The sequence below is a fragment of the Podarcis raffonei genome, chromosome 4, assembly GCF_027172205.1.
Source record: "Podarcis raffonei isolate rPodRaf1 chromosome 4, rPodRaf1.pri, whole genome shotgun sequence".
Lineage (NCBI taxonomy): Eukaryota > Metazoa > Chordata > Lepidosauria > Squamata > Lacertidae > Podarcis > Podarcis raffonei.
The window spans coordinates 24,978,976-25,002,522 of NC_070605.1; the positions used below are offsets into that span (position 1 = coordinate 24,978,976).

General features: G+C 39.3%; 2 protein-coding genes across 4 annotated transcripts in view; both read right to left on the minus strand.

The window, feature by feature from the left end:
- The window catches only part of CENPJ (centromere protein J), a 209,777-nt gene that overhangs the window by 119,333 nt on the left and 66,897 nt on the right, over nt 1-23,547 (minus strand). The window lies entirely within an intron of this gene.
- Nucleotides 1-23,547, minus strand: part of PSPC1 (paraspeckle component 1) — a 60,005-nt gene that overhangs the window by 23,996 nt on the left and 12,462 nt on the right. The window contains exons 7-8 of one of the 3 annotated variants that reach the window (XM_053385833.1): nt 5,669-5,726; nt 2,208-2,386 (exon numbers count right to left, since the gene is read on the minus strand). The exons of the other annotated variants lie outside the window; for them this stretch is intronic. Coding sequence (XP_053241808.1) covers nt 2,208-2,386; nt 5,669-5,726 — 237 coding nt within the window. The remainder of the gene's footprint in view (nt 1-2,207; nt 2,387-5,668; nt 5,727-23,547) is intronic. 3 annotated transcript variants of the gene reach the window in all.

Sequence of the window (23,547 nt, forward strand, 5' to 3'; positions counted from 1 at the left end):
AGGAGGGAGAAGGGACTGAAACGGCCAGTCAGTCCCTTCTCCCTCCTCGAGGAAAAGCCCCCAAGAGCGGTGCGCTCTTTAAAGGGTGCGCGGCTCCTGTGGGCTTTTCTAGGAGGTGGGGGAATTCCCCCCCCTAGAAAAGCCAGCAGAAGCCGCGGAGCCCCTTTAAAGAGCGCGCGGCTTTTGCGGGAGGTGGGAGAATTCCCCCATCTCCCGCAAAAGCCCGCAGGAGGGAAGAAGGGACTGACTCGGCCAGTCAGTCCCTTCTCCCTCCTTGGGGAAAAGCCCCCAAGAGCGGCGCGCTCTTTAAAGGGTGCGCGGCTCCTGCGGGCTTTTCTAGGAGGTGGGGGAATCCCCCCCCCGTAGAAAAGCCAGCAGAAGCCGCTGCCCCCCATCCTCTGGGGCTGGCGATGGGGGAAGTGCTGCTTTTCCCACCGCCAGCCTCGAAGCCAGCTTGGAGAGTAGCGGGAAGGCGTCGCACGCCTTCTTGCTGCCCCCCATCCTCTGGGGCTGGCCATGGGGGAAGCGCTGCTTTCCCCACCGCCAGCCTTGAAGACGGGTTGGAGAGTAGCGGGAAGGCGTCACACGCCTTCCTGCTGCCCCCCATCCTCTGGGGCGGGCGATTGGGGAAGCGCTGCTTTCCCCACCGCCAGCCTCAAAGAGCAGACTCTCCTGGCTTCAGCGGAAGCAACGCGAAGCCTCCGGAGCGCAGGCTTCGGAGGCTTCCCGTTGCTATCGCTGAAGCCAAGGAGCCTGCATTCGCCCCATAAGACGCACACACATTTCCCCTTCATTTTTGGAGGGGGAAAAGTGCGTCTTATAGGGCGAAAAATACGGCATTCTATATGCCATGAAAACAGTAAAGGTAAAGGGACCCCTGACCGTTAGGTCCAGTCGCAGACGACTCTGGGGTTGCAGCACTCATCTCGCTTTATTGGCCGAGGGAGCCGGTGTACAGCTTCCAGGTCATGTGGCCAGCATGACTAAGCCGCTTCTGGCAAACCAGAGCAGTGCACGGAGACGCAGTTTACCTTTCCACCGGAGTGGTACCTATTTATTTCCTTGCACTTTGATGTGCTTTCAAACTGCTAGATTGGCAGGAGCAGAGACCGAGCAACGGGAGCTCACCCCATCGCGGGGATTCAAACCGCCGACCTTCTGATCAGCAAGCCCTAGGCTCTGTGGTTTAACCCACAGCGCCACCCATGTCCCTCATGAAAACAGTATTCTGAGTAAAATACATAGAAAAAACTGCTGCTGATATACTTCTCTTCAAAATCAGTATGAGCAGAAATAGCCCAGCTTTCAAGATATTGGAGAGTATCAGAGACAGCCAGCGCTTCATCTGTTGTTTCCACTGCAATCATTTTTACTGACGAAGTTTATAAATCACCTTGACTTTTCAGCAAAAATAAACTGATACAGGAAAACACAACAAACAAAGTTCTATCTATTAACTTAAACCAGGAGTAGGCAACCATTTTCTCACCAAGGCTAAACTGTCAGGGAGCACATGCTGACTGAATGGGGCACCCCTTTTCATTCTGGACCCGCAAGAAGGATGTTCTTGCCAGAGGTCTGGTCTGATCACACTGCAGATGGTTTTTAAAATTAAGCCAAGAACCAGATGCAGTCTGCCAACACAGCCTGCCCACCTGTGAATTATACCCAACCATCTGAAGAAGCTATTCCGCGTGTTGAGTCACACAGATGGTTCTATAATTGTAGCCTCACTTGTATAACACTAGCATGTTAACAAATTAAATTTGTACTTAAGATTCACTTAATCAAAGATATCTTCACACTATGTGTCATTTCAACAGCAATCATATTATAAGTTTACCTGCCCCAATACAGCAAAATAAGAATGACTAATTATATTGGTTGTCTATAAAATATTGTTTTGTTTTTGCATTCCTCTACTTTGATCATTGCAAAAGTGTGAAAAACGGCCTTCTGACTGTAAAACAATTTTGGCAATTAATTCTGTGTACATAATTCTCAGGTATAATCACTTTTAATACAGTGTCAGTAACAATATCAGCAAGACTGCAGTTCAGTTTGTTTTTAAATTAGTTTTCAATCTCAAAGGGTATTTATTAACTCAAAGGTCTATTCTAAACTAGTTTTAGCGTGAAGTTATCTTTGCAGCAAAGAGATGTGCCACAATGAAGTAGAGACAAAATTAAAATGTTGTGATACATTACCCCAGTTCCATTATCTGGCATCATTGGGGCTCCAATGTTTGCAGCTCCTTCTGGTCCCAAGGCAGGACCAGGACCCATTGCAGGGCCAGGCATTGTTCCTCTGTTGTTCATATTCATAGCCATCATTGGAGGTGGAGGAGGAGGACCTTGGTTTCCAGCAGGTGCTGGGCTAAAGGCATCTATGCAAAACAGTCTACACTTAGAGCTGTCCTAACCGAATTTTAAAATTTACAACAATAACAAACTATACATAACATCAAGTAAATGAACAAATTGCTTTTATCCTTTGAGACTGTACATTTACTTCCACCATAAGGTTTTAAGAAAAAGTTAGTTCCTGAAAGTTACTGCTGAAATTAAGTGTTTAAACTGTTTATAGGTTTCAGCTCTACTTATTTTCCATAAAAGTTACCAATTCATACAGGTAACTGCAGTAACTTTCAAGTTGGCCCCAATCCAAAGAGGCCTGGTGCCAGCATTTGTGTGTAACACTGCTTTTTCATAGCTTCTCTCCCCCCCCCCCCCGGTTTTTAGCAAATAAATTTGAATCACAAGACAAATAAAAGTAACTTAAGAGGTTTACGGTAGAAGATACTATCACATGTGCTATCACAAATAAGAATGAATGAAACTGAAAGCAGTCACCCAGAGGTGCTTATGTTCAAGTAGTAGGCAACTTATTCAGCTTTACTAATCAGAGTATGACTCCACTTAACTTTGTGAACATATTGTACTTATTTATACTCAAGTAGTTGACCTCTTCATTTATAAGAACAGCTGCACACTGACTTGTAGTGGAAAATAGTAATACCCATGAGATAAGACGTGAACTGTACATTATAGAAATGCAGAAGGAATCATCATACTGTATTAAAAAATATTTGCGCGCACACAGGGAGAGATAGCAAGAGCGAGATCCATGATTTTAGGGACATGTTTGTATATTCAAGTCAGTGTCACATTACATTTAAGGCAGGGGTGTATGTTCAATATGTTATAGAAAAAGAGGCATATGAATGAGACCTGAACCTTATATACACACAAACTATCTCCTGTACGTCTTTCCTATCTGTTAAACGAAGAAAGCGGGGCTGGCAGAAAAATGCCTAGGATTATAAGAGCACAGGGAGGTTAACGTGCATGATTTTTGGGTGGGGAAAAAATCAGCTTTACTCTAAAACACCAGCTTCACATGAAAGGAGGGCAGAAACATGAAGAAACAGAATATTGTTTCCACCACGATACCTACTTTGGCTCTGAAACATAGAATTTAGGATTCTAATTTTACCAGTGACAGGAAACAGAGATGAGTGACAAGAATGGTATGCTCTATGCATTTGGTTAAGGACAGCTATAAAATGATATTCAGCTGTCATTTTAATGCTTCAAATAAAGTATGTTCAATAAAGTCTACTTAGCTAGACTTCGTAACTCTTCAGCCACAACTGTGTTTTTTACACTTTTACACACACACACACACACACACACACACGGTTTTGTTGGGGAAATTACTCAAGCTAATCTTGGCTAGAGCAATGATGGAGTAGTAGGATTCTTATATATTCAAACCAAGTGCATATTTCTTAAACATAAGTAAACAAAGAACTTAAACTAACAAGTAAAATGAACTTTCATTCTATTACATATAAGCCTAATATTTGAGCACATGTATGAATTATGAATTAATCTGGGTGCCAAAGCTGACAAAGCTTTCTGTATTTTATGTAGACAATTCAACTTAACTAGGCCTCTCCCTTTCTTTCCTAGTAATAGAGAGAGGAAAGACCTATGCTCCAACATTAAAGTGCTTGAAGTTCAATAAAGGCCTGAAGTTCAATATACCTGCCAGAAGTGCACATCAAAATGCTGTGCCTCAGTTGTATACTTATGGGCAACAAGACATCTTGCCCACCATCCCTGTCCACAAATCTGGAAATTACAGCAAATTCACTGAGTAAACTACACATCTTTCCAGCAGGTTAAATGTGGGGTACACTCTTCTAACATGTGGAGTCAAGCTCTATTTGGGTGTGCTGGTTGCATGAAAAATTCCTGGATCTATTTCTAAAGACAGTGTTCATAGACGTTTTGTTCACTGTAAGTGCACTAAGAACCTTAAAGAATTTTTTTAAGAATGCTTTCAATCAGACAGCCCATTTTAAAACACATGCTGTTTAATTAGTGCTTCCATTCACAAAAGGAAGCTTTTTGCTTTCAGAATTAATAGTAACCAATACTAACCAGCTCAAATTAAACCACGGTTTAATTTTAAGCAGTGAGAATACGCACTCCCCCCTTCCCTTCTACCCAAATTTCTTCTTTATTATCCATTGTTTGTTTAGTTTGCCCAGTGCTATATCTAATTAATGCTTTTCTGGTTGGTCCTATGGAAGGGCATTCAGCAACTTCAGGGCTGCAATGGTAAAGGCCTCACTTCTTCTGTAGGCCAGCCCAGTCTCCACACAAGGTGGAATCTGAAGCAAGGAGAAGTAGGTTCACACATTCAGATCGAAAGGGCCAGGGAGGCTCATGCAAAAGGCAATGTTCCGAAAGATAATCAGGACTGTTTAATGCTTTCTTAGTCAACAGAATCAGCAGCATCACTCTCCTCCTACCCTCCTTCAGCACATTTCATCTCTGAAGACAACCGAAGCAGTTTCAGTTTCAAACCTAGGTCTGAAACTAGAATGAAATGAATCTGGGTAATCAGCTTCATCCAAGACTGACTGAAGCATGTGCAGCTACCACCCTTTTGAGCATCTTGCCTCAACAAGGATAATTAGATAATGTCTCTAGGTTCAAATATGGTTACTTCAGAATGGTCAGAAAATATAACTAGAAAGCAGCAGTGGCCACAAAATCTTAGCCATGGTTAGAAGAGTGGGGGAATTCAAGCATGAAGGCGTGTAGCACATTCTCAGTTGACAAACCATAGCAGACAATTGAGTGCTGCCCCATAATAAATCACTGTGGTGATACTGAATACATAGTGCTAAACTTAATAGAGCATGAAATTTTCACAAAGGTGCTTCATTAATGCCAGTTACAATGAGGAGACTTTGATAAATGTTAATTGTACTTTGTTTCCAATCATTTTCCAGAATCAGTCTTCCATAAATAGCAACATATTCAAAAACTTAAATAAGTGAATCTGAAGAAGTAATTTTAAAAAACCCACAACCTTTTCTTCTTGTATTAGATACAATTCGTATTTTGCTTTTCTTCAGAAACAGTCTTAAAATGAAAAAAGTAACAACCCACCGGCCCATATTTAGTATGTTCATTTGCTTTTTCCTAATTGTAAGATAACTCACATTTGAAACAAAAAAAACCTGAAGAACAAGATTCACTACAGAAATAAATATTTCAAGAATACTTCTCAATGTATAATACTCATAAGTAACATGTACAGTCTCAAATAAATTTTGAAATAACAAGAGCCTTTTGCTTCAGATCCCTACCTCCCATGTTTAATGCTCCACGAGGACCCATATCACCCATTCTCATTTCCTGTTCTCTCTGAAAGTAAACATAATTTTCACAATCAACCTATCACTTATTACTTTAACATTCTCATCTTTTCAAGCAACAGCAAAACTTAATTTGTCACAGTTATTACAAAATAAATCAAATTTTCTTATTTACATAAAGTCAGAGGAATCCTGCAAAAAAGTAGTTTTAAAACTTAGTAAGTTATTGAAGTCCTACAATTTGGGGCTTGCTGAGAAAGTATAAGTACACAAGATTCTTCCAACTGAGATATCTATAGATAGAGGATCTCGTGTAAATGTTATTTTTGCTCAAGGTCAAAGGAACAAGGAGGAGTAAATGAAGTTGAGACTCTCTTCTGATCACAAACCTGGCAGAATCAAAGAGGTGGGTAACAACCAAACAAGCCCCCAGAGGTTGACTACACATCTGGACTGCATTCTCTCAACTCAAACTTGTACATTCTTGAGCTTTGGTGCACAGGCATCCAGTGCCACAGGGGCAATGTTCTGGTCCCCAAACAGACAATAGATAATAGCTTGAGAAATATTACTTCTGCACCAGGTCGTAATGCACTCTGAGACAGTATAAAAAAACTACCATGATCGAGAATCAGCAACAATTTGTACATTAAAGCAGCAGCAAAAGAGGTGTTTGGATCCCTTTCGGAGCACGAAGTATGGATACCCCCAACAAAAATTTAAAAATCTGGCTGTGTAATTTGGAACTAATGTGATTTGGAATTAATGTGATGTGATTGGCCTGTTAATAAAAATTATTTTTATTAAAAAAAAGAGAATCAGCAACAATTTAGATTAGTGTATAGGGATTTAATTTGTTTGTATGATTCTTCTCACAATCCTGAGAGATTCAGAACAAACAGTATGTACTGACCCTAAGAGCATGAAAGTATGTAGTGTTGCTTATATTGTTGTTTTTTAGTTATTATTCTTCTGAGCATTAATAACAGTGCATAATATCAAAAAATGGGCAGTTTGGAATGATATTGCTTGAAGACTTAAAAATGTTTCAGACTGGAAGCGTTATGTGCAATGGCCATAAATTAAGAAAACTCACAATATAGAATACAATTAGGAGTAAAAAGTCATAGCAGCAGTAGGTCACTGTTAGGCAGGTGAGCAAATATTCATTCACCAGTAGCCTGTACTGAATTAAGAATGGTCTCGGCCAGTAAGAATCAGGCAGGCAAACTCAGAAAATTGAAAATGAAGGGGTTTTATCAAGCCTTCAAATAACTAAAAACTATGTGTAGGTGGAAGATTAAGTGTCTCTGTGTGTTATTGGACTTGTTTGCAATACTGCCATATGGGCTTAAAATCATACTACTTATCATTTGAGATCATTAATGTGCACGTACACTGAACTGTGCAATTAAGAAAAGACACAGCTATTAATATATTATCCCTTACAATCCAAATCATGCAAAACACAGGTGTTGAATTCATTACTAAAAACCAGGTCTATAAAAGAGATGGAACAATATTCATCAAAAGCAAAATTAGGACTTAATGGTAGCATTCATAAAATGGGGTGGGGAAGGGGGAGTAAGCTGACTTTTTAGTGAAGTCAAAAGGCTAGTAGAACACAGATATTATTGGAGATTAAAAGTTTGTGTGGGTTTTCAAACAATTCCATTAATAGAGAACTTGAAGAAATTCAGAATGGAGTTATTAAAAACTGCAACACAGAATAATAAAGTCAAGACACACAGTTTTCCACTTTCCCACCTTACAACCAGAGGCAACCTAAGGCAATACACACAAGAAAACCAAGAAAAGTCAAGCAGCTCTACAAAAATAAGCTGTTCTGATAAATATATCCAACCATTACAAGATTAAAACAAAAAATATTAAAATTACTGTAAGACTAAAAGTGGTCAGTAACAGTATTAAACTTCCCAATAAAATTTATAAATATTGAAGCATCAGAGTTCAAACAGCTTCAATACAATATGTTTACAAGCCAGTTTAGAATACTGAGAGAAGCCATGCGCCCCTGACATCGATTGCAACTTAGCACAGACTGCAGACTCCACTGAAGTCACAAGAATGGAACTGTGCAAATATCATAGGTTAAATGAGAAAACTCATTTTCATATATTTTTTTAAGGTACTCCTTTCCCAAATATGATACATTTTCTCATGTGGAGAAAAATTTTTTCAAGAAAATGCAGAATTATAAAGTTTTTAGTTCTACTTAAATCATTAATAGACTCACAGAACCAAGAGTGTCGTATGCTCTTTCAGGAAAAGCAGTAGTATTGTTAGCACGAAGTACTAAAAGCCAGTATTCAGAAGTACAAATGAAAGTTAGACATGCAGTCAAATATTCCATATTTGTATGTAAGTATGTTCCAAGACAGTTTTAATATAAATTTAGCAGAACATGAATACTTGTAATGTCAACATAAACAACACAAAATGGATAGAATACCACATAACCTCCAGGCTAATACAGCTGAAATATAAAATTTATACAGCTAAATGTGTGTACTATTATAGCAGAGAAGTAGGTTGTATGTACCTGGACAAATAACACATGCAAAACAATGGACAGAAAGTTGTATGATTTAGAGGTGGGAAGGACTTTGAACTTTTGTCAACAGAAAATGGGGGGGGGGAGAAGTTTTGTTGGAGTAATTAGGCAGCATCTCGCTGTGAAAAACGCTCAGCTGTATTTCATTCTGAAACCTCTGTGCAGCCGGTTTAAATGCTCAAAGAGAAAAATAGGCTCCAGACAGGTCTGCCACCCAAGTACTGCCCACCAGCTTGGCTGTGATTCGCCATTTCAAATCTGAATGGCAAGGAGAGTCCCAGTAGTGCAGGAAGAATCTCACCGCCCAGATTAGCAATGGCTCCATTGGACCGTAATTGCCTCTGCTCCCGAAATGGTATGGGGTCTCTGTAGTTCATCCTGAAACCTCTGTGCCATTACAACTATTAACCTTTTAATCAAAGTGCAAATTGCATCTACAAAAAGAAATCATTCATACTTCTATACACTGATGTTGACTAAGCCCAGTTTGCTCACTAGGCAGTTCAGGTAAATTGTGAAAGAAAAGAAAATGCAAGCGTTCCTAAATGTATGTCACATTACATACGATCATCATGTATTTTACATCACATTGTATATGTACATCAAACTTATTTTCATCAGATTCACACTTAACTGGAGGAGTTACCCTTTGAAAAGCAAAAATGGGTGGGTGGTGTCTGGCAACACCCCCAGAATTACTCTCTCAAATATCTTACCTTTTCCTTAGAGAAAGTAACTCTCATCACCCCTAGATGTCAGTCCACAAAATATTTACACCCAGTAAGGGACATCTTCAGTGGGAGAGCACCCAAAATCTGTTTTGTTTTTCCCAGCTTCAGCAGCTTTTTCTGAGAGAGCCATGTCACACAACCATTAGCTGTCAGTTGTGTTAGCAAAAGGATTTACATTCCACCTATGATTTTTGCAGAAAGCTAAACTTTTGCAGAGGAAACACCAGCAGTGTTTCGTCAGGTTCAGTGAAGCCATTACACTAGCTTCCTAGCAGCTGGGCTGCTAGTGCTTCAGAGTAAGGTAGGGGTTGGCATACCGCAAACACATCACTGCAGCCAACATTGTTGTGCTAACCTCCTGACCTCCTCAACAACTTGCCCTTCCTCCTCACAGTAAACAACAGCACCCGACCACCCAGGAAGCTAGCACTGCAGTTGCACCTCAGATAGCAAGCCGCTTTTGGGAAACACCTGCAAGCATAGCATTCTGTATTAGTTAGCAAAAGTAAAAAATTCAATATATAGGGCAGATTACTGAAGTGAAATGAAGGAACAAACCTAGCAATTGGTTCAGGGCCAAAAAAATAATCTGCCAACACAAGATGGGGAAATATTTCGAATCCTTTTTTTTTTTTTTTTGCAAACACAAAAATAAATATTTCTTATCTTTGAGGCACAGGGGCAGCTCTGGATTACTCTGAAACTGGTATTTTGCTGTTTCGTATAGTTTAAGGAGAACATCTAAATGAGAATAAAGTAATTTGAAATGTTCACTCAGTATCAAACTGACAGTTTACAGCAAATGAAGGCTCCTTGGCAAACTGCACATCTTCTAAAGTTGTGACGGGTGATGTCCACCACAAATAAGCTCTCCATTGTATCTCTCCATGAGCAAGTGCAGAGCCACATTTTACCATTCCCTCTATACAGCCTCAAGCTATTATTGCTGGGATACTGCCAGAGTCTTCCTCTGTATCAAAGAAGCAAAAAAGGAAGTTCACATCTTTTGTCCTATCATCCTCATTAATCCTATAATAGTAGCAAATTCATTCTTCAAGTGTGGTCCTTATTAAGCCAAAATGGTACTACTCATGCACAAATGTTTCCAAAGTTAAAAGTGAGAGCTGCCCAAATTAATCAATGGAGAAATCCAAGATTTTAATATAGTTGAAATTGGACACCAGATTGTTCACCCCACCCCAGGAATACACCAAAAAGTAGTAGAAAAGTATCCAACAGCACTATTCTCAAGGCAACTCACAACGTGATATAAAATACAAATGAAAACAGGGTCATTAAAAAGAAAAGGCTGCATTAAAATTTCTAGCATGGAGATGAACAGTAGACAACCCAAACATATAGAACTTATAAACTGTAGTTCAAAAGTTAAAGCACACTCAGAATTACCACAGACTCTCTGGAGAGGACATTCTAAATCTGAAATACCACCACTGAGAAGGCCATTAAGTAGCATTCCCCAGCCTCACTTCGCTTGGTAGGGCCTCTGAAGAGAATCTCATGGTTTGAGTAGGTTTATTTTGGAGAATGCAGTATTTCAGGAAGCCTGGTCCTACACCATTTAGAGCTTTAAGAGACTAAGACCAGAAATCTGAATTAGGTCCACAATTGGAATGGGAATCTGAGCAACTGATAGAAGTACTGGAACAATATGATTGAGTTCCTGCTCTAACTCAGGCTGCAACCCCAATCCCATTTACCTGGAAGCACCATTTACCTGGGGACGTGGGTGGCGCTGTGGGTAAAACCTCAGCGCCTAGGACTTGCCGATCGCATGGTCGGCGGTTCGAATCCCCGCGGCGGGGTGAGCTCCCATTGTTCGGTCCCAGCTCCTGCCCACCTAGCAGTTTGAAAGCACCCTTAAGTGCAAGTAGATAAATAGGTACCGCTTTATAGCGGGAAGGTAAACGGCGTTGTGTGTGCTGCTCTGGTGCCGGTTCACCGGAGCAGCTTCGTCATGCTGGCCACGTGACCCGGAAGTGTCTGCGGACAAGCGCTGGCTCCCGGCCTCTAGAGTGAGATGAGCGCACAACCCTAGAGTCTGTCAAGACTGGCCCGTACGGGCAGGGGTACCTTTACCTTTAAGCACCACTGAATTCAACCAGAATTACTTCTGAGTAGAATTGGTGAGGATTTAACACACTCCATAGTATGTGAGAAAATATTTAAAACACAGACCTGCTAATGAGAATTCCAAAGCAAATGCTGTTCATATTGAAGGTTAGAAGGGGCTGTGGCTAGAACAGTTTGGCTCTTAGGGTATACTGTCAGGGTATGATGACTTTTATGAAGTACAGAAACTAATAGAAGCTTATAGAAGCGAACAGAAGTGTTCTAGTATATTCTAGCGTTCAAAAGTTCTCTAGGGAGCAGGAATGCAGCTGCTGTTTTTATACTGTGCTATCTGTTTCCTCCAAGGTCATACAACCCCTGGACTAGCTATAATTGCTGTCTGGTGAGGACTCTCCTACTCAGTCTCATTCTTTATTTCCTGTTAATGTACTTGCTTTGATTTATTCTCTCTGTGTATATAGTTTTTACGTTGGTGTGGAATTTTTATACTGTAACTAGATTACGCTCTGAATTGAGCTTGAGACTGCTGTACCAGGGACCTGGTACCCAAATGTAAAACTATTTTGCCTTAGTAAACTTTCTACTGATGATTTTGCTGCATTCTGTGTCTGTTTAAAGCCCATGAGTCACCAGAGTTCTGCTACTTCACTTCACTCAACATCCAGGCGTGTCCCAATGCCTTTGGGGCATGAATCCTGATATATACTTCACACTAAGTATTAGAGGCCAGACTGCAGTGTCACACAAAGCAACCTCTGGCTTCTGCTTTGGCTGAAGCATTCTGACCTTTGATGCACCTTTGAATGCAATCATTTCAGGATCAAAGAAGTCTTTATCTCAGCCATGAATAAAGGTAAAGGGACCCCTGACCATTAGGTCCAGTCGTGACTGACTCTGGGGTTGAGGCTCTCATCTCGCTTCATTGGCAGAGGGAGCCGGCGTACAGCTTCTGGGTCATGTGGCCAGCATGACTAAGCCGCTTCTGGCGAACCAGAGCAGCGCACGGAAACGCCGTTTACCTTCCCGCCGGAGTGGTATCGATTTATCTACTTGCACTTTGACGTGCTTTCGAACTACTAGGTTGGAAGGAGCAGGGACCGAGCACCGTCACGGGGATTCGAATCACCAACCTTCTGATCGGCAAGTCCAGCCATGAATAATGAACGCCAATTTACTGGAGAATCCTGAACATAAGGAAGGACTGCCCTCAGTTCTTTGGGTATAGGGCACTATACAATTTAAATAAAGAAATAAATACTGGCCATCCTCTAGTTGGGATAAGAGTCCTCTGCATCACTGGCAAAGAATGGGGACCAGTGGTCTAGCTAGTGAAGAATGGAGCTTCTGGACCAGGACCAAGCCCTGCAGTAATCAAGTCTCAAAGTTACCAATGCATGCGCTTGATTTCTTTTACCATCCACCGGTGCAAGGAAGGCATGTTTGAACTTTCTGCACTATGCAGGAGCCTGTTTTTCCTGTCCCTCATTAGAACTTAACTCACATTCAGAATGCAAAGTGTGGAGCGAATGGCCAAATAATTGACAAGTGTTATCAACCTACCCTGTTACCTGTCAGTCAAAGGAGAACAGGGAATCACTTGCAAAGAAAAATATATATATTGAGCTTAGGACTATTTCAGATGAATCTATATAATCTGTTAATTTCATTAAGGCTCGCGCCTTAATTTTTGCAGCTCTATTTGAGGAGACAACCAGTGATCATGATTCAACTACTCTCACTTGCCTATTCAAAGTGCAGGATAAATTGAAGACTTTTCTGCTTCAAAATTTCATTTTCCACATTACTCGAGTTACTTTTCTTGGTTAGCAAAACTGGCATATTAGCTGCTATTTCCAGCCATGTGTACAGAATCAAGTCTTCAGGGAAAGGCCATAAATATGTTCAAAGTTAAGGATAAAAATAGAAGCTATGACCAAAAAATTAATGGTCTCATTGAGCCAATCAGTCCTATCATTTTTATGTCTTTCAGATTTGTTAATCGCATCACAAATGCGGTTAACGACATAAATGAACACGTGCAAAGCCTCCAAGTACAGTATCCCATTCCCGAGAAAAGATACAACTAGATTAGAAACCCCTTTGTGAGTGTTGATATTGCTGTACTCTCCGATCTGACTTCAAAAGAACAAGTCAGTTTAACAGAACTTTCCTAGCATGATTCTTCCGGCTGACTTCAAAAGCACCTGTCTTGACTTCTGTTCTAAATACCTAGAACTATCCAATAAAGCTGTGAAGCACATTGTGCCTTTTCCTACAATATTTCTATGAAGGGAGATTTTCTGCACCTGCAGCATTGAAATCAAAATATTGAACCAAGCTGGATATGGAACCAGATTTAAGGTTGAAACTTCCATTGCTTCAACCATAAATCCAATCTTTAAAAACTGCAAAACAGCACCAGCCATCTCAGTAAGTGTCTCACTATAATACATAAGCAAATGTTCATTCTGTAGAATGACTATAATAAATCACATGTCTCGTACATACAGTATATATGTATTATTATTTTTCAAACGTAAGTATTCATTTAAATGTCTTACTGGATTCACAAGTTTTTTGTTATTATTTATTTTCTCAATTAATGGAGCCTAACGGCTAAGCATTAATGGACAGGAAGAAATGTATTCCTTCTAAAAACTATTTTTAAGGTTTCCGTTAAAATAAAAATATTCCCTCAAATATACATCCAGGTGTGGTTGCATAGCTCAGCAAATCACGTATTAAATCTATACTATGTTATTCTTAAATATATTTGACAGTACAGACTGGCAAAAAAGAATTAACCCTCAAGACTGGACTTATTGTCAGGTAAATATATGAAGGTTTTCGACATAGTAATTCAATTGACATCATGTGACATGTTTGTGTATATTTAATTCTTAGGTACAATAATCACCAACCAATGTAAAACTATCACATCCATTTTTAAGGCATTTTTTCATCTCATTCTTCAAGCAAGCTTATGTAGGAAGCTGGAACACCTATTCTGAAGTTTATTCCCACAAGAAAAATACTATTTGCTTCATTCAGCTAATTCTCTTAGAGAAACGAAAAATAAATAGATCAAGAATATCTCTAAATGCATTGAAACAATTGAAACAATTTCATGGGGCTGTCCCCAATGGCCAAGACTTTGTTTTCTAGACTTAATTCACAATACATACAGCAATCCTTTCCTAGATGGTGTTGGATCTAGGAAACCAGCAACCCAGCAGAATGGGTGGCATATAAAATAAATAAATTAACAACAACAACAACAACAACAACAACAACAACTATTATTGTCTTTATACAGTTCCAGCACAATCAGGTTCTTATTTAAAGTTGACCATGTCAGATTGTACCATAGTATAACTACTGTACATAAAATATTTTAAATGTATTTTTAAAATAATAATTAAAAACTATGTGTATCACAATTCAATATATGCACATTCCAATTGACCGCAGACGCAGCATGGATTTCGTGAACAACAAGCTGCCTGTCACCATAAAAACATATATGAGCTGCAGTGATATCATCAATACTTCAAATACAACAGAGGGGGACAAGGGCCAATCATAACTGTAGAAAATTCAGTGCAACTGCTGTGAATGTCAGTTTGATTATCCAAAACCTTATACAAGGCAGAAGGATGACCCATGTATACACTACAGAGGCTAACAGGAGAAAAAACATTACAAGGCCTACTGACAAAAGAGGTTGGATCATTTGGTAGGTACATATAAGTACAAAGAGGTAGAATGAAGCATGAGGGGTACACATAACCACTCATGATAGACAATAATTTTATTACATTCCTACTGCATAGATGACATGTAATGTAGCTTCATATTACTTTTTATAATGCTGGCAATTGAAGATTATTAGGAACTGAGAACATTAGCAAATTATAGCACATATTTGTTCTATTTAAAAATGCATTAAGTATACAGGCATACTTCTAGTTAATATCCAAAAAGTTTATTTCACTAATGAAGTCCTGACTGTAAAGAGTGCTTACCTATGAAAGGGAAATCTTCGGGAAAACAGCATTCACCATTGCCCTTTTATTGAGAAATACTAAGATTTTAAGCAATTAAACCATTATCGGACATTTTCTTAGATCTATTCAGGGAACTGCTGAGAATACTCTGACAAGTAAAATAGGAGGGTGGGTGGTGGCTCAGCCTTATAAAACTTCAGTGCCTTAACATGATACTGAACAGATCCCCATTCTTCAAGCCAACAGAACTAAAAAGAAATGCTTCATATATGTTAATTTCTGACATGGATGCCACTTCTGTTTAGAATGTTTGTAAATTCTAACTCAATGAATGGTATAGAAACATTTGATGGCACAGCATGGTCAGATAAGCAGACATGGAGCTGATCAATAACCTGGATGGAAGACAATCAGGAGGCCAAATAAGCATAATCTTAAGCACACATGTACCACAGCCAAATATATTCATCATGCATGAAAAGTAATATGCATATAGGAAATTCATCAGCTATGAAGTGATCTTCAGTCACCTACGAAGAGCACAGTTCATTTTCAGAAGTTTAAGTGGCTAAAGATTTACATCATGCAAATCAGTTGTATCTTGAAGCATATCAAATTGAATGACAGAAGCCTTATCTTTATCTTTGTAATAAATGTTCTAGAACCAAACTGTAAATAACATGCCATGGAAAAGAAAGTATAAGCATTCAGGGGGGTCAACATTTGTATCTCTAACCTGCATGGAATCGGAAAATCTCACAAGTTATTTTAGCTGCAAATCCAATTACCAAAAAACTACCGTATTAAAAAACTGAAGAGATCAGTAGTACTGAATAAACTTTTTGTCCTTTTGTATAGTAAGTAAAGCAATTTGTATAGTGAGCAAGCACACTGCAAAGATCTACTACAGTGGTACCTTGGTTTACAAACTTAATCCGTTCTGGAAGTCCGTTCTTAAACCGAAACTGTTCTTAAACCAACCGCCACCGGTTCCCTTCCACCCTTCAGATTCCGTTCTTAGACCGAGGTAAAGTTCGTAAACCGGGACACTATTTCCGGTTTTGCGGAGTTTGTAAACCGAATCGTTCTTAAACAGGACTGTTCTTAAACCGCAGTACCACTGTATATGCAAAACTGTGATCAAAGAAGCAAGAAAATAACAGAAACAGAGGAGTGGTTACACATAAATGATACATTGGTTACTTACCTTGAATATGGCTTTCTCTCCTAGAGTGAACAAGGCACCCATCAACTAATGGGTTAACCCATTCCTCCACCCAGGGGACAGGCAAATAGTCATTTGACTAGCTTCAGTATGCATCCCAATCCCTGGTGGCTCCTCCCCAGTTTCTGTCCATGGTACAGATATAGACAGAAACCTGTGGAGTTTATTTAACACATTTATAGACCACCTCACAGCATTAACACCATTTAAGCAGCGTAGAAGAATGGAACAGGACATCAAAATACAAATTCTAAAAATAATGAAATCATTTCAACGAGCTATAAAATAAAAAACAATAAAACCATATTTACACATTCTAAAAACAATACAACTATTTCTGGGGCTCTACAATTGACAGTCCTTAAATGACGGAGTTAGACCCCAGGAAAAGCCTTCTTAAAATATATTCAGTAGGCAAGAGGTTTAGAGGCAAGAAGTGTGGGAGACTTCACTTAAATACAACTAGCATGTATGAATGCTAGCAAGTATATGAAGAGGTGAAGACAATACAGCTGGATTCCCAGACTCAACTAGGTCATGCTCCCTCTTCTCTGATGAGAGGAAATAAAGCCTTCTCATCCTCTTCTCTTTCTATTTTTTCCACAGCTTTGGGTTTTTTCATAAGAATCAAGTGAAAGAGAAACACAGCAGAAAAAGCAGAGAATTGGGGAGAAGGGTTTAAAATGAGCAAAGCAGCAGAAAAACTTGATGAAAAACTAGAATTTAAGGTAACCAAAATATTGCCCGGACAATACTAACGTAGTGAGGCTCAAAGAACTCTGTCCTGGGCAAAGCATGGCATGAGACTTGGGAAGAGTCACTAGGGCCTGGGAAACATTAAAAAGGGTGATGGGTCCCTTCTTCACCCCAAGAACTGAAATGTCAATCTCCTGGCATTCTCAACAATGAGAACATGGTGCTCTATATAAACCTGTGACACCAAGGCACAAGCCTGTTTCTCACTTACTGTCATTATTTCTATATATCCTGAGGCATAATGTTGTGGGGGGAAATAGTAGATATATTTATCAGATGTAGGAATATCCTGAACTTTGGACATAGACCTCGCAATAGAACCCGTCAGCTAGAATGAAAATTGATCCACAGATACTAATTTTTCCCGTTTTGACTAACTTGGATCGTGTTAATCCCCACTGTACATCCGTCAATTAAATATATTTTCACCCGTTATGTATTCTCCCCACTCCCCAGAAAATTAAGAAGTGTTAAAATGTCTTCTTAACACATTTCCTCCAGATTCTTGATGCCCAAGCAAAAAAGGTCAGTTAAGAATGTAAGACCATAACTGCTGGATCAAATCAAAGGCACATCTAGTCCAGCATTCTGTTCTCACACTGGCCAACCTATTTGTGATACCCAGCAAATGGTTATTCTGTGGACTAGTGCCTCGGATATTTCAACATATCCATCATTGCTAATAGCCATTGACAGCTATATCCCACATGGATTTGTCTAATCCCCTTTGATAGCTTGTCCAAACCATCACAACTTCCTGCAGTAGAAAATTCTATATTCAACTATGCACTCACTGTGTGAAGTACTTCCTTTTGTATCACCCAACATTCAGCTTAACTGAACGAACCCTCATTTTAGTATTGAGAGTTAGCTATTCACTTTACTGTAAGTGTTTTTGGTGACAGAAATTAAATGGCCCACTTTTGGTTCTGAGGTAGGCATGGTTAAATATAAGCAAACTGTGATATTGTTTGAACAAAAGAATTCATGACCCCATAAAGAGCTAGACTGTAGCTGTCTTCCCAGCAGCCAATAGTCCTGCAGAGTATTCAGATGGGGCAAGCCTTCACTGAATGTCCAACAGTTAAGCCAATGCATCTCTTCCCTCCTACTCACCATCCCAAGGAATGGGAGAAGTATGGCTTTTGCATTATTTAATCAAATGTTTCTCAAACTTGGGTCCGTCCCCTACAGTTGCTGGACTGCAGTTCCCATCATCCCTGACCACTGGTCCTGCTAGGAATGCTGCTGGTCCTGCTAGGAATGATGGGAGTTGTAGTCCAACAATAGCTAGAGACCCAAATTTTGAGAAACACTAATTTAATCTGTTGGAAAACTCTCTGCTGAAACTCAGTAGTCTGTAAATTTACTTGACAAAACCTTTTCTTATCCTGTCTTTGCCCCTCTGAACGCCAATAAAACAATCCTTACAGTTTAAGATCGAATCTCTTGCATTTTCATGTCACAAGCAAAGTGCTATGAAGTACATTTCTCAGATTAAAATTACATGTAATTAAGGGCGATCCACAACCACAACTGTTTGGTAGTGGCATTTAAACACCAATAAGTCTCCTTTCTTATTTGATTTATGAACTGCACGGACAAAGGCAATTAGTGGCAGTTATATTAAAACTATTTTGACAATGGTTGCAGATGATGGTAGCTGGAAAGGGGGGCCAATTATTCCACATACCCTGTGCATCACCAGGAAACATTACTGAGAACAGCAGCCTTTAAAGACATTTCAGGAAAAGAAAATACTCAAGTAAGAGTAATATATTCATTGTGTCACTACTAATATGTACTAAGTTAATTAGGAAGGTTCCAATTTGAAATTATACATATATTAATAACTGCCTTTCACTTACTTCACAAACTGCCAATACATATTAAACAGTCACCCTTAATGAAAGCATTTTCAGTAAACAAAATAAATGCTAAACCAACTGAATGATTAGCACCACCATGCAGTAGAGACACAATTCAAGTAAAGACCATAAAAACTGGCTAACTTTGAGTACTTTGACAGAAAGCCTCGACTGTTGGTGCTTAGCTGCGGTATAAAGCATAAATTAAAATCAAATAAACATACTAATTTTAGAGGATCCTCAATACTGATGCTAGGATCACAGAAATAAAGTCAGAACTGATCATACTCTGATATAAAAGCAATTGAAGATGACATGGTATACTGCAGGCATGTCCAACTTTCAAGAGACTGTGATCTACTCCCACTATAAAAAAAACTGGCAGTGATCTACCAAAGTTGTTGAGCTTTGTTTAGGAAGCAAGTTGTTGAGCTTTTCCAGGGGGCGGGGGGTGTTGGGGTCCTGCAATCAACCACGGACCCCATGTGATCAACCAGTAGATCACAAGCAACCTGTTGAAGATCCCTGGTATACTGTATAGCAGGGATGATGGACTGGTCAATCCCCGGGAGGCTGCAGTCAATCGCTGGCTCATTTTCCTTTGCTTTTGCCTAAGAGCCCCGCCCCCTCTCCCCTGCTTGGATTTTCTCAATATCTGTAATGGAAGACAGAGTTTTTGCTGTGAGGCATAAAACGGGGCCAACCACTTTTACCTGAACCCCAAAAAACAGGGGTAGATCACTGTCAGATTTTAATTCTGAAAGTAGATTGCAGTCCCTTGGGAGTTGGCCACCCCTGCTGTATAGGAACTATTAAGTTTATTATCTATTGGTGAAATGCAAAAACAGGGATCTCTTTTTAATTTTCCAAAACATAGAAAGCTGCCTCACATCATGATCATTTCATCTAACCAAGTATGGCCTACTCTATCTGGCACCAGCACTGCAAGGTCTCAGTCAGTGGCCTCGCTTACTGTTTAATCCTTTTAAAAGAAGTTGATGGGGATAGAACCTGGAATTTCTGCAAGCAAAATATATATTCTACCACAATTCTCTTATGATTTCATTTTATGATTGCTTTTACCTATGTACTGATTAAAGACATTAAATTACAAACATTTCATATTTACCATCAAAACTGCCCAGAACTGCTTTTTAAGCTAGCTTTAGGAAGATAATAGAAAAGTGCTAATCTGCACCCTAAGTTATCAGTGATTTGCACTGTAGGCAAGTTAAATAACTTTTCCTCTGGCCAAAAGCACTATCCCAAACTATGTGAATAGTAAACTGTGGGTGGAATTCAACTAACTCTTACTCAGAGTACACACTGAAATTTATGAGCACAACTAATATAAGCCCATTCATTTCAATTAGTATTCTCTGAGTACCTGTCAGTTGAATTCTATCCTAAGTATCTACTGGGACACGACTGAAGGTTGGCAGAATTTTTATTTGTTTACTTCCATAGTAAAATAGCTTCAATAAAATTGTAAGCTGTTTTCTTTATTTAGCAACTTGTAATTAAATCAATATGCCGATATTGTTTATGAACTACACACGTCCCAAGTAGAAGCATCTGAAAATTAATTCTACGTTAACTCTAAAAGCAAGGACTCTTTTTGTGGTTCCAAGTACACTTACCATTTATGCCTTCCTTTTAATTAAAAAATGTTGAAGTTTATGTAAGTAGACTTACTTTCACAGTTCAAGAAACAAAAGTTACGTTGTTTATAAATACACACAAAAAATATATTCAAATTTAATTCTGCAATGAAGTGGCACCGTCAAAATAAACGGGACAGACAACACAGATAAAACTTTTTTATAATCAAGTCAACCCCCCCCCCCCAGTGTGATTCACCAAAAGTAAAAAGATTATTATTAAAACAGAAGCTAAGTAGTCCTGCCAAAAACTCTACACAAGCCAGTTTTGTTTTCCCTTCCCATTCATTTAAAAACACTTACATGCTGTTTGACAGAATAATAAGGTTCTACTGGTACTAACATATTAAAATTCAAAGATACAGGATCAATAAAATGTCTTTACCTTAACTCATCTCATAAAACAAAACATAATTTAAGGAGATGAGGCACAAGAAAAATGTATCACAACCAAAAAGTGTTACCAATTTAAAATCACTTGACATAAACAGTGAAAAAAATCTTCAGTGAAAAAGTCTCTCCCGTACCAGCCAATCTCACTAACCGAAACAGCAGGAAAATGGGGAGGGCCTCTGTTGTTAATATTAAGAGTAAAGGTAGGTAGATATGGGTGAAGGAACTGCTTCAAGTAGTTCAGGCCCAAATCATTCAGAGGCTTTAAAGAGTTAAAACTAGCCTGTTAAATTGGGCATGGAACTGCACTGGCAGCCAGTCGCATGAACTCTTCGACCCACCCAGTTCCCCACCCCCATCCCTCACACATGTCCTGTTCCTTCCTCTTGCAGGTTCACAACTCTATGAGAAGAAAATCTACCTAAGGTGAGGATGGGGCTCTCTTTAAGGTTCACAGCAGATTCTGAGATTAAAAGAGCTACAGCATGTACATGGCTATGCCATGTGGACTTCACATGGCATATAACTCTGTGCTAACTAGGGTTACACAAGTGAAGCTGTTTATTGCGCTGTCTTCCTTCTAACTTTTAAGAGGTAGCAATGGAGGCACCTGCCAAGTCACTTGGGAGAGTTTTAGTTAAAACGTTTACAAAATTATAGAAAAGACGTTAGCATAAATGCTTAATTTAATATGCAACTTGTCCAGACTTCACATATGCAGGTTTTATCCACATTCATTGGAAGAGAGTAGACGATGTGCCCTTCTAACAAAGCAAGGAAAACATATGAGTGAAATTTTCCCCCTACTAGTATAGTTAGATCACCCTCTTTTTTTCACAAGAAAATGTTCAGAATGCATGAGCACTGTCAGGGAAGAGTTAGAGTTAGAAGATTCCAGTTTCCCAGAGGGAGAAAGCATTCCCCAAGGGGGGGAGGAGAGCAGTGAATTGAAGAGAAGAGAGCAACAGGAACAACAGGGAGGGACCGGCTGTTCCCAGGAAAGGCAAGGGTTAAGTTCTAGCTCAGATTGGGAGGAGGGGAGATACAAGCCAGCTCTAGCCAGGAGGTGAGAAAAAAGAGCGGGAAAGCGAAGGGAAGGGCGCCTTCGCCATTTTGAGAGTGGCTGGTCATGGAGAAGCAGAGCTCAGAAGGTATCTGAAAGAAGTGACTCTGAGGAATAATATTTAAGAACCGTTTATAAGAATGTTTTGTTAATACGCAATAAAAAGTTTTATAAAAGAACAAGAAGCATTTGTGTGGTGATCTGAAGAGGACAACGACCAGGCCTGACAAGCACCACCCATATTTTCCTCTGGAAGAAGAGAGCAGAAAAAGCCCTGGACAAACAGGGCTCTCTACATAAAAGCTAACCCGCTGGACCAAGACCCACAACTACATAAAATGTTATAGAATCTTTCAGGTTTTGTAGTACTTTGAAAGGTTATTAAACTGTAGGCAAACATTAGCTAAGTAACTACACACAGCTGGATGATACCACATTCCAACATAACATTAACTTATAGAGTAAAAATGTCATACCAGCTTTATGGAAAGTAGTCATGAAGTGTTGCTGCTGAAGCACATTAGCCTCAAGATAATTATTACTGCTGCTTACAAGCAAGTGCAATTACATCTATCTTGCAACATCTTGAAAACAACTTCTTTTTCAAAGTAGATTTAGAAGCAAATTCTGGGGAATGAAGGCAAAATGAACATCTCCCCCCCACCCCAAACTTTCAGCTACCTGCTACATTAAATGATTATCCTCTTTCGAACAGCAGATTTCGTAAAATGTTCAGATCACCACTTCAAGTAGGCACATCCACTAGTCATGTCCACAGAAGATAGGCCTCCAAACGATAAAATTTATGGGTGCACGTTGGCCAGTACCAATCAAATACAGTTTCAAAATTGTTAAGTTATAACTCAATAAATAGCATATTGTGAATTTACATATATATTCCACCTACTATAAATTAGTATGCCAGATTATGTAGATATTGTTTAAAGCTCGCCCTATCCATTAGGTTAAAGGTGGGGTTTTTTAAAAAGTGCAACACATTTCACAACCTATCTTTCATATCCCCTCCCCATGCTAAATAAAACGAACAGCTAATATGTATCATTGAATCTTCATCATTAATAACATTTGCCTTATGAGGATTTCTCACAAACCGATTGATGGTTTGCATGTATGCACAGCAGTTTTCATACATCTCACAGCACCCTGAACACAATTCAGTGGAGGCGACTAATACATTTCGCTGGAGTAATTGAGTGCTGCACAATCATGCATTAATCAGATCTGCTACAGCATAAATGAGAAAAAATAAATGCATAAAATTGTAACATAACACTATTTTTAAAATTCCAGGAGATGATCTGAAGACTTTTCTCCAATTAAAGTTAGAAACACTTGGGTGAAGAGCATGACAAAAGTCTTTACAAATCATTCCACACGCCAGCTTTGAAGAAAAATCACCAGGGACAATAAAGGATCAAAGGTGCAACACAAATGAATAATCAGAGGGGGGAAAAACACTTAAGAATGGTGCAGGCACAG